This window comes from Oncorhynchus gorbuscha, linkage group LG03 (genome assembly GCF_021184085.1).
Source record: "Oncorhynchus gorbuscha isolate QuinsamMale2020 ecotype Even-year linkage group LG03, OgorEven_v1.0, whole genome shotgun sequence".
NCBI lineage: Eukaryota > Metazoa > Chordata > Actinopteri > Salmoniformes > Salmonidae > Oncorhynchus > Oncorhynchus gorbuscha.
In genome coordinates this window covers 58,934,749-58,951,175 of record NC_060175.1, presented here as the reverse complement: position 1 = coordinate 58,951,175, position 16,427 = coordinate 58,934,749, and the positions used below count along the sequence as shown (strand labels likewise).

The 16,427-nt window shown below is 43.3% G+C and overlaps 1 protein-coding gene across 4 annotated transcripts in view; it reads left to right on the top strand.

Annotated features, from left to right (window-relative positions):
- LOC124021111 (rho GTPase-activating protein 40-like) overlaps nt 1-15,586 on the top strand; it is a 39,732-nt gene extending 24,146 nt beyond the window's left edge. For all 4 annotated transcript variants that reach the window (XM_046336466.1, XM_046336455.1, XM_046336449.1 and 1 more), the window contains exons 6-15: nt 2,729-2,894; nt 3,044-3,135; nt 3,272-3,349; nt 3,595-3,754; nt 7,708-7,790; nt 9,863-10,078; nt 10,278-10,418; nt 10,669-10,805; nt 10,987-11,042; nt 14,268-15,586. In XM_046336466.1, the coding sequence (XP_046192422.1) occupies nt 2,729-2,894; nt 3,044-3,135; nt 3,272-3,349; nt 3,595-3,754; nt 7,708-7,790; nt 9,863-10,078; nt 10,278-10,418; nt 10,669-10,805; nt 10,987-11,042; nt 14,268-14,383 (1,245 nt within the window). In that variant the 3' untranslated portion in view covers nt 14,384-15,586. The remainder of the gene's footprint in view (nt 1-2,728; nt 2,895-3,043; nt 3,136-3,271; nt 3,350-3,594; nt 3,755-7,707; nt 7,791-9,862; nt 10,079-10,277; nt 10,419-10,668; nt 10,806-10,986; nt 11,043-14,267) is intronic.
- The last annotated feature ends 841 nt before the right edge of the window (nt 15,587-16,427 follow it).

Sequence of the window (16,427 nt, the reverse complement as noted above, 5' to 3'; positions counted from 1 at the left end):
ATACCAGGATGGATACCAGCTGTTGTGTATTAGACGTAGGCGACACCCGACCTTCATAAAACATCAGATCAGGGAGAGATGGCAGCCAAATACACCTTTACAATGAAAAAAATGCTTTTTCATCGTCCAAAAGGTCCTGTAGAAAGCAGAGTACGTCTGGAATGGGGCAAAAAAATTGAATTCTTTGTTTTTTTTCCCCATGGGGCCTGGGTTTGCGGGGTATACAGAAGTTCAAAGGCTTCACCCTCCTTCTTACAGATGTCACATTTCTGAAGCATGTAAGTGACAGATGGACCAAACAGTAAACAGCAGGCACAAATGATTGGTCACTGCCTGGGGGATAGGGCTCTAGAAAATCAGCAGCAGCCCTCTTCTGATAGTGGGCGAGGGAAAAATCTGTCTTCTTCATGAGAGGGGGCAGGGCCAGGCACCATGTGAGCTGTGCCCTAATCCTCTCTGCCGCAGTGGACAGGCCCCTAAGCCGGTCTGGTTGCACCCTCTGGCGGCTTTTATGGAGAGTCGCTCCCTATAGAAATCACACGTCTCTCTACCCCTTGGCAAGGGGGAAAAAGAGCATTATATTTCTGGAGGTGAAGTGCTGTAAGCATGGTGTGGGAACAGTGCTTGGTGGCGACTGAATTTTACCTGTCCAGCCTTGGCTTGAACACAAAGTGGTACAGAGGGGAGAGCTTTAGCTTGGGGGCTACTTGTGTCCAGTTACAACTACCGTCATCTAGCCTGTCTCAATGCCATCTCATGGACCAGATCATAGAATTGGGACAAAGAAACTGGGTGCTAGATAGACTATGTATGAGGGTAGGGAAATGGGAACCTGGCGTTTTGCACCCCGACAGCACAAGCACAAGGGGTCGTGACCACCCTTACATGGCTAAGAAAGATGGGCCCTGAAAGTCCCCCTGAGGTGCTCGCAATCTGCCTTGGCTGTCTCTTCCAGGCCCAAAGGGCAAATTGGGAGAGGAAGGTGGAGTCTCCCTGGGTACTGGCCACAGTCCTGGGGGGATACAAACTCCAGTTCCAATGCCGACCACCATCCTACAGAGGCATCTGGGTCACCTCGGTGGAAAATGGGGTGAGGAAGGATACGCTCTGGGTGGAGATAGCCTCGCTCCTGAGCAAGGACGCAATCAGAAAGGTAGAGCTACTAGAACAGCTAAGTGGGTTCTACTCCACGTATTTCATAGTTCCAAAAAAGGATGACAGCTTTCGGCTGATCCTGATCCTGCACGGCCTCAACAAATGTTTAAAAGAGCTCAAGTTTAAGATGCTCACGCCAGCGCGTGTATCAGGCAGTCTAGAGCGGCCAATGGTTCACCACGCTTGACTTGAAGGATGCGTATTTCACGTTCCTGTTCATCGAGATCAATGAAATTACCTGCGGTTTGCCTTCAAAGGAGTGGCTTACGAATTTAAAGTCCTCCCGTTCGGCCTCGCTGTTGCCGTCCGTTCACAAAGTGTATGGACTCAGTCGTGTCTGAGGACATTCTAGTGCTGAACTGCCTGGACGACTGGTCTGGTATGTGCTCAATCAAGAGAGCAAGCTACAGCAGACACAAAGATAATCTTGAAGCTCATTCAAGACCTGTGCCTCACCCTAAACAGGGAGAAGACCTGTTGATCGACTCAACTCTTATGAGAGCACGTCTACCTCAGGTGAGATTGGAGAAGATACAGGCCTACATAGACCGTGTCCGTATTAGAGTGCCAGAAGATACTTGGCCTACTCACGTCAGCTTCTCTGTTGATTCCGCTGGGCCTTCTTCACATCAGGCCACTCCAGCGATGGTTCCAATATCACCATCTATACCAGAGACGACACGGACATTGTCAGCGACAAATGCATGTGTGAGGACTCTGTTGAAATGGCAATCTCACTCCTCCTACCTGTTGGAGGGAGTAACACTGAACAGAGTTCACCACAGGGAGCTTGTGGTGAAGGTTGGGGGGCAGTCTTCAGAGATATGGCAGCGAGCGGAATCTAGAGCTCAACAAAGAGTGGCAGTGTGCTGGAGCTCAGGACAGTTCGCCTGTTACCCCTGCCCTTCTAGGAGGGGAAATTCTATTTTTTTATTTAACCTTTATTAACTAGGCAAGTCAGTTAAGAACACATTTTCATTTACAATGACGGCCTACACCGGCCAAACCCGTACGACGCAGGGCCAATTATGCGCCGCCCTATGGGACTCCCAATCACCGCCGGTTGTGATACAGCCTGGATTCGAACCAGGGTGTCAGTAGTGACACCTCAAGCACGGAGATGCAGTGCCTTAGACCGCTGCACCACTCGGGAGCCCATGCCTTGATCAGATCAGACAACACCACGGTAATGGCGTATATCAATCACCTGGGGGGGATCTTCCTGAGACTCCTCCCCTACGAGGCATTACCCGTAGTGAGACACAGAAGGAGCAATTGAAATAGAACACGTTAAGTAAACACACAAGGCCAACAATATCTTTGTTTTCATTATTTGAGTTATAGTCATTGCATACAGAGAGAGAGAGAGAGAGAGAGAGAGAGAGAGAGAGAGAGAGAGAGAGAGAGAGAGAGAGAGAGAGAGAGAGAGAGAGAGAGAGAGAGAGAGAGAGAGAGAGAGAGAGAGAGAGAGAGAGAGAGAGAGAGAAAATGTAGAGATGTTTAACAACAACAAACTGTTGTTTCTGATCCCTTGCTTATATTCTCCCCCCACCCCTCCCCCCCTCACATACAGAGGATGACCTGCCCTCAGTGTCGTCTGGGTGTGACTCGTATCCATGACCTGTCCAATCAGGACATGAAGAAAGTTCGTCAGCTGGCCCTCATCGAAATGACGGCGCTCTGCGACCTGCTGGAGCTCGATGTGAAGAGACACAAAACCTGCAAGAGGAAGATACTAGGTATGTGAACTCCCTGTAACATGACATGAACGCATGCACACCACATGCCTCTCCTGTCTCTGCTGCTAAACGCATGTGTCAAGCCCTAGGAGAATGCAAAGTTGTATAGCATTGCTATGCTAACCTTTCTCTCCCTCTCTCATTCAAAGAGAGCGCCCTGTATGGGGTCCCCTTGGCCATGCTGTTGGAGAATGATCAGAAAATCAATCCCACTGCCACCACTCCTCTCATCCTGCAGGCGGTAAGCTAAACAGCTCTAGTTAACAACAGCCCATTTCTAATATCTACTGTATATTGAAAACCTATGCAAGAGCATGATGACCTACGTGACTGATGCTCTTCTTAGGTTTAGTTCTGTTTCTCTCTCTCCTCTACAGCTGCTCTCTTTCCTGGAGAAGAGCGGAGTAGACTCAGAAGGCATCCTGCGGGTTCCAGGCTCTCAGTCCAGAATCAAGGTGAGATCATTTCAGAATGAACAGACACTTTTTTCCACCACAATCATACATATCCTCCCTGTCCCTTTCTTGGCCATGGCATATTCTGAGTATATGGAAGGGAGTATATATTCTGAGTATATGGAAGGGAGTATATATTCTGAGTATATGGAAGGGAGGAATATGACTGAGAAAATAGCACACAGAACTATACCTAATTGTCTATTTTTGTCTATTTTTGTCCCGTGTTTTTTTTTTTAAATTAGAAGTTGCAGCAGGATCTGGAGCAGAACTTCTACAGTGGAGGATTCAGTTGGGAAGAGGTCAGCCCCAACGATGCTGCAGCGCTAGTGAAGAAGTTTATTCGAGAGCTGCCTTCTCCACTGCTCACCACAGAGCACCTCAACGCGTTCAGCGCTGTCAGGGGTGAGCCAGAGCAACAACAAACCATACCCCAGCTTGTTCCTCTCATGCAAGGAATTTCATACACGGCATCAACTCCATGTGCACCAAGACATGTGCTGATTCGTCGGTCACCCCGTTAGTCAGAGTAACACGCTCATGATGATGTAGCCTGTGATTACTCGGGCCTTCACAGACCTGCGTACTGTGCAAATAGCATGGCAACGTGTCAGAGTGTCATTACTGTATCGATAGCAGAATATAACCCTGCCTGCTCAGTCACGCAACTCGTAGTGTGCATGGTCATAACTATCTAAGCCCGAAGCATAATTACCTAAGTCTTTGCTACTGTATCGATAAGCGGAATATAAAAACGCTTGTCTCTTTTGTACTTGGTACTTAAAGGTCTAAGAGAAGATAAACAACTTAATGGCCTTTTAGCTGTTCGAATGGAATGTGCTAATAATGCAATCGCTTCCTGTACCATTTAATGTCAACAAAGAAATGATGTAATGATAGACTACCATAATAAATAACGATCTGATTGATGATGACTAGCTCGGCCTTTAGCTTGTGAGGTGAATCTTTATCATTTTTAGACACCTCTTTGTCTGCAGATCAGATCATTGTTGAGCTAAAGGAGAGGAAATTATAGTTCAGATCTATTTATTTAAAAAAGAATATATATATATATATATATATATATATATATATATATATATATATATATATATATATATATACAGTACCAGTCAAAAATGTGGACACACCTGCTCATTCCAGGGTTTTTCTTAATTGTTTTACTATTTTCTACATTGTATGTATGTAATAACACATATCACATACCAAAAAAAGTGTTTAACCCTGCTGCTGTGTTCCGTTCGAATTGGACCGATCTACACATTTTCTATCTGAGAAATTGAGTTAATTTAATCTGATTGTCATAAGGTTCCATGACTTTGTCCACACAGGGCATCTCAACACACAAAATACATTTAGATGATTTTCATTACATTTTGGGTGTTGTATTTCACTTTATTTATTTAACACCTTAGGTGTTCCAGGTCCAAAATGACTGGTCATTAGAAATGAATGGGTGAGACTACAATTAGTGTGTAAAATTGAGTTCAGGCAGATGCCCATTCATCAGATGGACGCACTTCCTCTCCCAGACCCCCACATGCATGTGTGTTTGAGCACACACACACACACACACACACACACACACACACACACACACACACACACACACACACACACACACACACACACACACACACACACACACACACACACACACACACACACACACACACACACACACACACCTCATTCCACTTCTTGGCTTCCATTGGCAACCCCCACAGGAACCTTTCCCCAATAGAATCTTTCCCCCACGGGAACCACACCTGCTGGCATTGTCACAAACAATCTCAACATTGTTCCAATAATATATATAACTTTTCTCACAGCTCTGGTATATAAAGCTTTTTTGAGGCCTTGCTCACAATTCATTCTGTGGCAGCACAATGACCAAACAATATATTGTATGTGAGGACCTTGATCATATCTTTTGATCATGACAATGGTGAGGAGGAGCTTGTCCTTGTTAAACTTTGACACAAAATAGTCTGATAAATAGCACTGTGTTTCATCTGAGTACTTGTTATAGTCAAAATAATCCATACATTATGCTGTTTTGTACTCAAAAACAAGTTGTATGAGCTCAGGTCAATAAGGCCTACAGGCCATAAATGGCAAATAGAAGTTCAAAACTTGTAATGTTCACAAGAACTTAAGTTGATAAAAAGATCTAACAGGTGATAATATATGTATTATTATGGATTTATAATCAGCTATAAATGGGGCGGTGACTTTGGACCGGGAAGACAGAATTATTTCAATATGAAAACGAACAAAACAGGAGGGTTTAACAAATCAAAGAATATCTGAGATTTGAGATTCTTCAAAGTAGTCACCCTTTGCTTTGATGACAGCTTTGCACACTCTTGGCGTTCTCTCAACCAGCTTCATGAGGTAGTCACCTGGAATGCATTTCAATTAACAGGTGTGCCTTTTTGTGGAATTTCTTTCCTTCTTAATGTGTTTGAGCCAATCAGTTGTGTTGTGACAAGGTAAGGGTGGTATACAGAAGATTCCCCTATTTGATTAAAGGCCAAGTCCATATTATGGCAAAGAGAATAAGCTAAGACAAACAACAGCCTATCATTACTTTAAGACATGAAGGTCAGTCAATTTGGAACATTTCAAGAACTTGGAAAGTTTCTTCAAGTGCAGTCGCAAAAACCATCAAGCGCTATGATGAAACTGGCTCTCATGAGGACCGTCACAGGAAGGAAAGACCGAGAGTTACCTCTGCTGCAGAGGATATGTTCATTACAGTTAACTGCACCTCAGATTGCAGCCCAAATAAATGCTTCACAGAGTTCAAGTAACAGACACGTCTCAACATCAACTGTTCAGAGGAGACTGTGTGAATCAGGCCTTCATGGTCGAATTACTGCAAAGCCAAGAAACACGAGCAATGGACATTAGACCTGTGCAAATCTGTCCTCTGGTCTGATGAGTCCAACTGCCATGTCTTAGTGAGACGCAGAGTAGGTTAATGGATTATTTCTGCATGTGTGGTTTCCACTGTGAAGCACGGAGAAGATGTGGGGGTGCTTTGCTGGTGACATTGTCTGTGATTTTTCTTGAATTGAAGGCACACTTAACCAGCATGGCTACCACAGCATTCTGCAGTGATAAGCCATCCCATCTGGTTTGGGCTTAGTGGGACTATCATTTGTTTTTCAATAGGACAATGACCCAAAACACACCTCCAGGTTGTGTAAGGACTATTTGACCAAGAAGGATAGTGATGGAGTGCTGCATCAGATGACGTGGCCTCCACAATCACCTGACCTCAACCGAATTGAGATGGTTTGGGATAAGTTGGACCGCACAGTGAAGGATAAGCAGCCAACAAGTGCTCAGCATATGTGGGAACTACTTCAAGACTGTTGGAAGAGCATTCCAGGTGAAGATGGTTGAGAGAATTCCAAGAGTGTGCAAAGCTGTCATCAAGGCAAAGGGTGGCTACCTTGAAGAATCTAAAATACATTTTGATTTGTTTTACACTTTTTTGGTTACTACATGATTCCATGTGTGTTATTTCATAGTTGTCACGTTCGTCGTATGGAGGAGACCAAGGCGTGATATGAATACTTCTTCTTTAATAAGACGAAGAACACTTCAACTATACAAAATAACACAACGAACGTGAAGCTATACTATAAATGTGCATACACAGGCAACTAGACATAGACAATACCCCACGAAATACCCAAAGAAGATGGCTGCCTAAATATGGTTCCCAATCAGAGACAACGATAAACACCTGCCTCTACTTGAGAACCAATCTAGGCAACATAGACATATATAAACACCTAGATGATAAACAACCCCATAAACCTACAAAACACCTAGACAGTACAAAAACACATATATCACCCATGTCACACCCTGACCTAACCAAAATAATAAAGAAAACAAAGAATACTCAGGTCAGGGCGTGTCAATAGTTTTGATGCCTTCACTATAAATAGTCAAATTAAAGAAAAACCCTTGAATGAGAAAGTGTGTCCAAACCTTTGACTGATCCTGTATATTGAGTTATATTCTGAGTTCATTGAACAGATAGAATATTGTGTCAAAGGGCAGTAGGTCAAATTCAAACCTATGCTGACACTGCATGTGTGCCGGAAGCTTTGTCATTACCCATAGACCAGCCAGGCCATAGTTCAGATGTACAGTATTTTGGTTCATTCACACACTGCCTTTCTGTTGATTGTTTTCTGTATTATTTTAAACATACATACATACATTTCTGTCTGTTCAGTTCATTCACACCTCATCCTCTGTTTGCTCTACAAAAATAGCATACTGATAGTAATTCTCTGTCCTCTCCTATCCAGACATCCCTGAGCTGAAACAGAAGCTACATGTTCTGAACCTTCTCATTCTTCTTCTGCCTGAACCCAACAGAAACACACTAAAGGTATGTTGATGGATTTTCAAACTGAGGAAGCGCAATAGAGATTTGTTCATACAGTCAACTCCTAATAAATACAATGGCTCGGGACTGTGATTGCATGCACTCAACCAGAGAATATATTTGAATTGGAAGTGGCTACCAAAGGATTTAGTAAGTAGTAGACTAAAGCTATTCCGTGAGGGACCCAAATGTCTATTAGCGATGCACTTTAAATCTCATGCACATCTTGAACTTTCACACTTTTACAGTGCCTTCAGAAAGTATTCACACTTTTACAGTGCCTTCAGAAAGTATTCACACTTTTACAGTGCCTTCAGAAAGTATTCACACTTTTACAGTGCCTTCAGAAAGTATTCACACTTTTACAGTGCCTTCAGAAAGTATTCACACTTTTACAGTGCCTTCAGAAAGTATTCACACTTTTACAGTGCCTTCAGAAAGTATTCACACTTTTACAGTGCCTTCAGAAAGTATTCACACTTTTACAGTGCCTTCAGAAAGTATTCACACTTTTACAGTGCCTTCAGAAAGTATTCACACTTTTACAGTGCCTTCAGAAAGTATTCACACTGACTTCAAAAAATAAAATTGTGTTACAGCCTGAATTTAAAATTGATTAAATATATGTTTTCTGTCACTGGACTACACACAATACCCCATAATGTCAAAGTGGAATTACGTTTTTAAGAAATTACACAAAATGTAAAAGCTGAAATGTCCTAAGTCAATAAGTATTCACACCATTTGTTATGGCAAGCCTAAAGAAGTTCAGGAGTAAACGTTTGCTTAATTAGTCACATATATTATTTTTTTCATGACTACATCAGCTCTGTAACCCACACATACAATTATCTGTACGGTCCCTCACTCAAGCTTTGAATTTCCAACACAGATTCAACCATAAAGACCAGGGACGTTTTCCAATGCCTTGCAAAGAATGGCACCTATTGGTAGATGGGTAAAAAAAAACTAAACAGACATTGAATATCCCTTTGAGCATGGTGAAGTTCTTAGTTACACTTTGGATAGTGAATCAATACACCCAGTCACTTCAAAGATACAGGCGTCCTTCCTAACTCAATTGCCGGAGAGGAAAGAATTCGCTCAGGGATTTCAACATGAGGCCAATGGTGACTTTAAAACAGTTACAGAGTTCAATGGCTGTGATAGGAGAAAACTGAGGATGGATCAACAACATTGTAGTTACTGCACAATACTAAACTAATTGACAGAGTGAAAAGCAGGAAGCCTGTATAGAATAAAACATCATCCAAAACATGCATCCTGTTTGCAATAAGAGACTAAAGTAATTCTGCGAAAAAATGTGGCAAAGCAATTCACTTTTTGGTTTGAATACCAAGTGTTATGTTTGGGGCAAATCCAATACAACACATTACTGAGTACAAAAGTAATCACTGCCAAAGGTGCTTCTACAAACTATTGACTCAGGGGTGTGAATACTTATGTAAATTAGATATTTCTGTATTTCATTTAACACATTTGCATAAATGACTAAAACCATGTTTTCACTTTGTCATTATGGGGTATTGTGTGTAGATGGGTGAGAAAACACAATATTTAATCCATTTGGAATTCAGGCTGAAACGCAACAAAATGTGGAATAAGTCAATGGGTATGAATCTTTTCTGATGGCACTGTACATAACATAATGTAGGAGGGGCATTAATGATATGTTATGTCTCGCTGACGTAATATATTGTGTAAGTGTGCGTTAACTCCTCCATGTATGGCATGAGAGGGCACTCTGTCCTTAGCTTATATATATATATATATATATACCTTCACATAACTAGGCCACTTTTATCTAACAGTTTTTAATGGATGACTCAAAGTATCTGATCCAATTTAAAGTATAAACGTCTGTTATGCTCCTGCCTTGATGGTTTAAAAAATGTGTGAACATTGTTTTTTTAATTAGAATTATATTTCTCCCCAGAAGGGAAAATCCAGTGTATATCAGACAAAACAACATCTCCCCCCTATGGTTATCACCATTCAAATCAACCATATCAACCATATCAATCTCAATAACAACAAAATGTCAACGTTGACAGGCTCTGTTGGAGTTCCTGAGTAAGGTGGTGTCCAGAGAGAGGAGGAACCGTATGAACCTGTGGGCCGTGTCCACCATCATGGCCCCTAACCTGTTCCTCCACAAAGCCGTGCCCTCCCGCCTCACTGACGGGGGGCCAGGGGTGGAGAAGGGACAGGCCGAGAAGGCTGCTGACATCATGAGGCTCCTTATACGCTACCAGGACTTGCTCTGGACCGTAAGTTAAAGACCTCCAGGCTCTACCACCAACATCAAACAAAACACAAACACAACATTCAAGTATCTTTTTAATCTTCTTCCTCCTTAGCATCTAGGATGGGTGGTAGATTCACGTTACGCAACTCACACTCACTGTAAACAGAATGCCGTCAAACAGCTGAACCGGGTGAATTCATGAAATTGCTTCTCCCTTATAGATCCCCAACTTCTTGATGAGCCAGGTGCGAAAACTGAATGAGAACCGTAACCGGAGGTACCAGTTCTACGACCGACGCATCAAGAACCTGCTGAGGAAAATACACCAAGACAGCAAGGACAAACCTGACAAGAACTCAGAGGTAGGCTCTCAACTGGCCAGGATGTTTGTTGTGGAGTTGGTTGGGAGAAGAAGACCCTGGGCCATTGTCACTTGTAAATGAGATTTTTAATCTCAACTAAGGTCACCCATGTAAAGGATGTGAATAAAATAAGCAGAAGACTGTATGTCGCTCTGGATGAATGATGCCAAATGATGCAAATGTAAAATGTCAGAAAGATTTCCGTCGTCACAAATGGATTATTATCCCCTCCCTCATCTCCCCCCGCCAGCCGTGTCGTACAGTGAAGATCCAGGTGGGAGATCTGATGAGCAGCACCATGGAGGTGCAGGTTAACATCAGCTCTAGGGCTTCAGACCTGCTGGCTCAGTTCCACAGGCACCTCTGCAGCTCCGACAACACCAAGAGGTACAGTACACAACAATCAATCAAATGTATTTAGTATAAATCCCTATAGACCAACACACAATTTTAGAAAACTAATGCTTCAGAAATACTGCATCGCCTACTCACTGGGTAGAAATGGAGAACGTGGAAGTTTTGAAGGTGTTTAACAAAATCAACTGCATCCGTTTGTTCTTTATCATAGGAACGGTTCGGTATCCCACACAGACTGTGCCATCTATGAAGTGGGAGGAAATATCGGTAGGTACCACAACACAAACCTTTGCGCCGTAATAAGACTATTTACCAGACCCTGCTTCAAATACTATTTGAATTCTTTCAAATACTTTCAGTGTTTGCTTTCTTTCTATTGGTTCAATTTCAAAAGGCGAGCGCAATCAAGCACAGCTAAATACATGATTTAAACTAGAATTGAATCCAGGTTTGCTATCTTCTCACATCTTCCACATTAGAAAATTACATGAGTGACTCTGACATTTGCATGTCTTTCTGCTTATTGAACTGATTACACTGGCCAGGTCTTACGCGATGAACTGGATACAGGGAATGGTCATAGAGAGGGAGAGAGGCCGAGAGAGGGGGAGCAGGGGGGGGCAAGCCATCTGTGTACATCTGCAGTTATCGGAGCAGACAAATTCTTACACATGTATCTACTGTATGATACTGTGCTCTCACAGACCCAACCACTCAAACACACTATTTCCCTTGTACGTGCGTTCACGGAACTAAACCATTCCCATTCACATGATTGCGCCAGGGGCAAAGTTGGCACCTGTTTGTCAGTAAAGCAGAAAACACTGTTTCAAACTGTTTTTTCAACATCTCTCTCGCAGAAGACATTTTATCTCAATGACAGTAACCTGTATAAATCAAATCAAATGTGTATTTGTCACGTGCGCCGAATACAACACGTGTAGACCTTACAGTGAAATGCCTACTTACAAGGCCTTAACCAACAATGCAGTTTTAAGAAAATACCTTTAAAAAAGTAAGAGATAAGAATAACATATGATTAAAGAGCAGCGGTAAATAACAATATACAGGGGGTACCGGTACAGAGTCAATGTGGAGGCTATATACAGGCTATTACGGTACAGAGTCAATGTGGAGGCTATATACAGGGTATTACGGTACAGAGTCAATGTGGAGGCTATATACAGGGGGTACTGGTACAGAGTCAATGTGGAGGCTATATACAGGGTATTACGGTACAGAGTCAATGTGGAGGCTATATACAGGGGGTACCGGTACAGAGTCAATGTGGAGACTATATACAGGGGGTACCAGTACAGAGTCAATGTGGAGGCTATATACAGGGGGTACCGGTACAGAGTCAATGTGGAGGCTATATACAGGGTATTACGGTACAGAGTTCATGTGGAGGCTATATACAGGGGGTACCGGTACAGAGTCAATGTGGAGGCTATATACAGGGGGTACCGGTACAGAGTCAATGTGGAGACTATATACAGGGGGTACCGGTACGGAGTCAATGTGGAGACTATATACATGGGGTGCCGGTACAGAGTCAATGTGGAGGCTATATACAGGGGGTACCGGTACAGAGTCAATGTGGAGGCTATATACAGGGGGTACCGGTACAGAGTCAATGTGGAGGCTATATACAGGGGGTACCGGTACAGAGTCAATGTGGAGGCTATATACAGGGGTACCGGTACAGAGTCAATGTGGAGGCTATATACAGGGGGTACCGGTACAGTGTCAATGTGGAGGCTATATACAGGGGGTACCGGTACAGAGTCAATGTGGAGACTATATACAGGGGTACCGGTACAGAGTCAATGTGGAGGCTATATACAGGGGGTACCGGTACAGAGTCAATGTGGAGGCTATATTCAGGGGATACCGGTACAGAGTCAATGTGGAGACTATATACAGGGGGTGCCGATACAGAGTCAATGTGGAGGCTATATACAGGAGGTACCGGTACAGAGTCAATGTGGAGGCTATATACAGGGGGTGCCGGTACAGAGTCAATGTGGAGGCTATATACAGGGGGTACCGGTACAGAGTCAATGTGGAGGCTATATACAGGGGGTACCGGTACAGATTCAATGTGGAGGCTATATGCAAGGGGTACTGGTACAGATTCAATGTGCGGAGGCTATATACAGGGGGTACCGGTACAGATTCAATGTGCGGAGGCTATATACAGGGGGTACTGGTACAGATTCAATGTGCGGAGGCTATATACAGGGGGTACCGGTACAGATTCAATGTGCGGAGGCTATATACAGGGGGTACCGGTACAGATTCAATGTGGAGGCTATATGCAGGGGGTACCGGTACAGATTCAATGTGCGGAGGCTATATACAGGGGGTACCGGTACAGATTCAATGTGCGGAGGCTATATACAGGGGGTACCGGTACAGATTCAATGTGGAGGCTATATGCAGGGGGTACCGGTACAGATTCAATGTGCGGAGGCTATATACAGGGGGTACCGGTACAGATTCAATGTGGAGGCTATATACAGGGGGTTCCGGTACAGATTCAATGTGGAGGCTATATACAGGGGGTACTGGTACAGATTCAATGTGCGGAGGCTATATACAGGGGGTACCGGTACAGATTCAATGTGCGGAGGCTATATACAGGGGGTACCGGTACAGATTCAATGTGGAGGCTATATACAGGGGGTTCCGGTACAGATTCAATGTGCGGAGGCTATATACAGGGGGTACCGGTACAGATTCAATGTGCGGAGGCACCAGTGTCGAGGTAATTGACGTAATATGTACATGTAGGTAGAGCTAATAAAGTGACTATGCATAGATAATAACAGAGTAGCAGAAGCGGTATGTAAATTGGTGTGGTATGCAAATTGGATTGGGTCTAGGGTTTCTGGGATAATGGTGTTGATGTGAGCCATGACCAGCCTTTCATGGCTTCAGATGTAAGTGCTACGGGTCGGTAGTCATTTAGGCAGGTTACCTTAGTGTTCTTGGGCACAGGGTGGTCTGCTTGAAACATGTTGGTATTACAGACTCAGACTGGGAGAGCTTGAAAATACCAGTGAAGACACTTGCCAGTTGGTCAGCGCATGCTCGGACTCAACGTCCTGGTCGTACGTCTGGCCCTGCGGCCTTGTGAATGTTGACCTGTTTAAAGGTCTTTCTCACATCGGCTGCGGAGGGCGTGATCACACAGTTGTCCGGAACAGCTGATGCTCTCATGCATGTTTCAGTGTTATTTGCCTCGAAGCGATCATATACGTTATTTAGCTCGTCTGGTAGGCTCGTGTTACTGGGCAGCTCTCGGCTGTTCATCCCTTTGCAGTCTGTAATAGTTTGCAGGCCGTGCCACATCCGACAAGCGTCGGAGCCAGTGTAGTACGATCCGATCTTAGTCCTGTATTGATGCTTTGCCTGTTTGATGGTTAAATTACAAAATCTGTCCTTCAGTATTGAATCAACCTTGTGTTGTTCTGTTCTGTCCCATAGGTGAACACTGCCTAGACCCAGAGACCCATCTCCTGGACCTGTACAACACCAACCCCAGTGGGGAATGGGTCATCAAACTGAAACCACTGGTCACCACCAGGGGGCTGCACCAATAAGAGACAGCCGCAGGCAAAGGGAGAGACCAGTAGGGATCTTCAAGAGCCAGCCAGAGGAGGAGAGAGACCAGGAGGAGGAAGTTGCTGCTGCTGTTAAAAAACAAACCACCTCAAGATTGAGCCCTCTCTCCCCCTTTCCTCTGCTCAATGCAGGGGAGAACAGACTAGGAGGTGCAAAGCAGAGAGAGACAGAGAGGGGGAGCTACTGCTCAAAAGCACTCCACCTCCACACCTTCAGATGGAAGAGAGGCTGAGGCTGCTTCTTGGCTTGTCAGCTCTCAGCCAATCACCTCCCAGCATCCGCAGGAACCCAGATGGGGATCTGATGCACCGCTGCTTACAACAGCAGCCACAGAGTCTCTCTCACTCCCTCTCTCTCACTCTCTCTTTCTTTTTGCTAGCTCTCAATTCCTTCTTCTCAGACATTTGATCACAAAAGGAATGGGAGTGGAACATGTACAGTATATCTGTTTTTCTTTTTTGTCTCTTTCACAGGGGGACAGTCAGAGATTCTAATGAGCTGATAGCCCCATGTCCTGTCCCTTCTGTGTGACTTTGGCTCTGTTCTTTCTGGGGCCTTTGGGCCCTGTCCCTGTAGACTCTCAATAAGAGCCCTAATCAGAGCAGAGGACAGAGATCTTTCTTCTCTTTAAGGGGTCAAAGGTCAGCCTTTAAGACATTACTACTGGACCTCTAAAGGGAACCGTTGTTTAATAACAGAGAGTGAAGCTGGACTTCGTTTCTGTTTTCTCATTTTTGTTTTTGATGAATGAAGAATTTTAAGTATTGAATCTGGCGATGGATTGATTGACTATTTATAATTGATTGGATTTGTCTATCTGTATGTACGTGTATGTAGTCAGGAATGTTGTCCTTTGAAATTAATAGGTATGTTTGTTGCTGAAATAGTTAGTAACATAAGTCATGTGAGCTCAATCCAGTCTTTTTGAGGGCTTTTTACAGTGTTATTGCTCTTATACAGTACCTTGGTTGATGAGTTGTATTTTGATGCACTTCTGCATCCCTCTTTTTCTATTTCTATTACCCATTTGTCATCCGTTCCTCTTTAAAATACATGTCATACAGTTCCAGTCAAAAGTTTGGACATGCCTGCTCAAGTGTTAAACAAATCAAAATATATTTTATATTTGAGATTCTTCAGACTGTTGGAAAAACATTCCAGGTGAAGCTGGTTGAGAGAATGCCAAAAGTGTGCAAAGCTGTTATCAAGGCAAAGGGTGGCTACTTTGAAGAATCTCAAATATGAAATATATTTGTATTTGTTTAATACTTTTTCTGGTTACCACATGATTCCATATGTGTTATTTCATAGTTCTGATGTCTTCGCTATTATTCTACAATGTAGAAAATGGTAAAAAATAAAGAAAAACCCTTGAATGAGTAGGTGTCCAAACTTTTGACTGGTACTGTATATGAAATCTATTAATAGTGTTTACACATTTTTGATGATGCTCAGATGTTAGAGACAGTATGCAACACCATCACTGGAGTCTGTTGTGGGAAGGACAACTCATACTATTAGCAGGAATGGAGCTAATGCAATGCTATCAAACAAATGGAACCCATGTGTTTGATGTATTTGATACCATTCCATTTATTCCTATCCAGCCACGAGCCTGTCCTAAGGTGCCACCAACCTCCTGTGACCACCATGAACATTATTTTCCACAACATGACAACCTACCATGAATTTACAGTGGGGTCTGAAATGATTGACACCCTTGATAAAGATGAGCATAAATGACTGTATAAAATAAATCATTCAAATACTGAGCTATATTGTATACTAAAAAAGATAGGAAATTATATTATTTTATTCTAATTGAATTGTTCAGAGAATGAGATTTTGTGTAACAAATAATATTATAACCATTTATTTGTGGATTTTGATGTGTGCTTGAGGTTATTCTCTTGATGGACGATCCACTTCCTGCCAAGTTTCAGCCTCCTAGCAGAGGCAACCAAGTTTGGGCTAAAATGTCCTGGAATTGGGTAAAGTCCATGATTACGTTGACCTTAACAA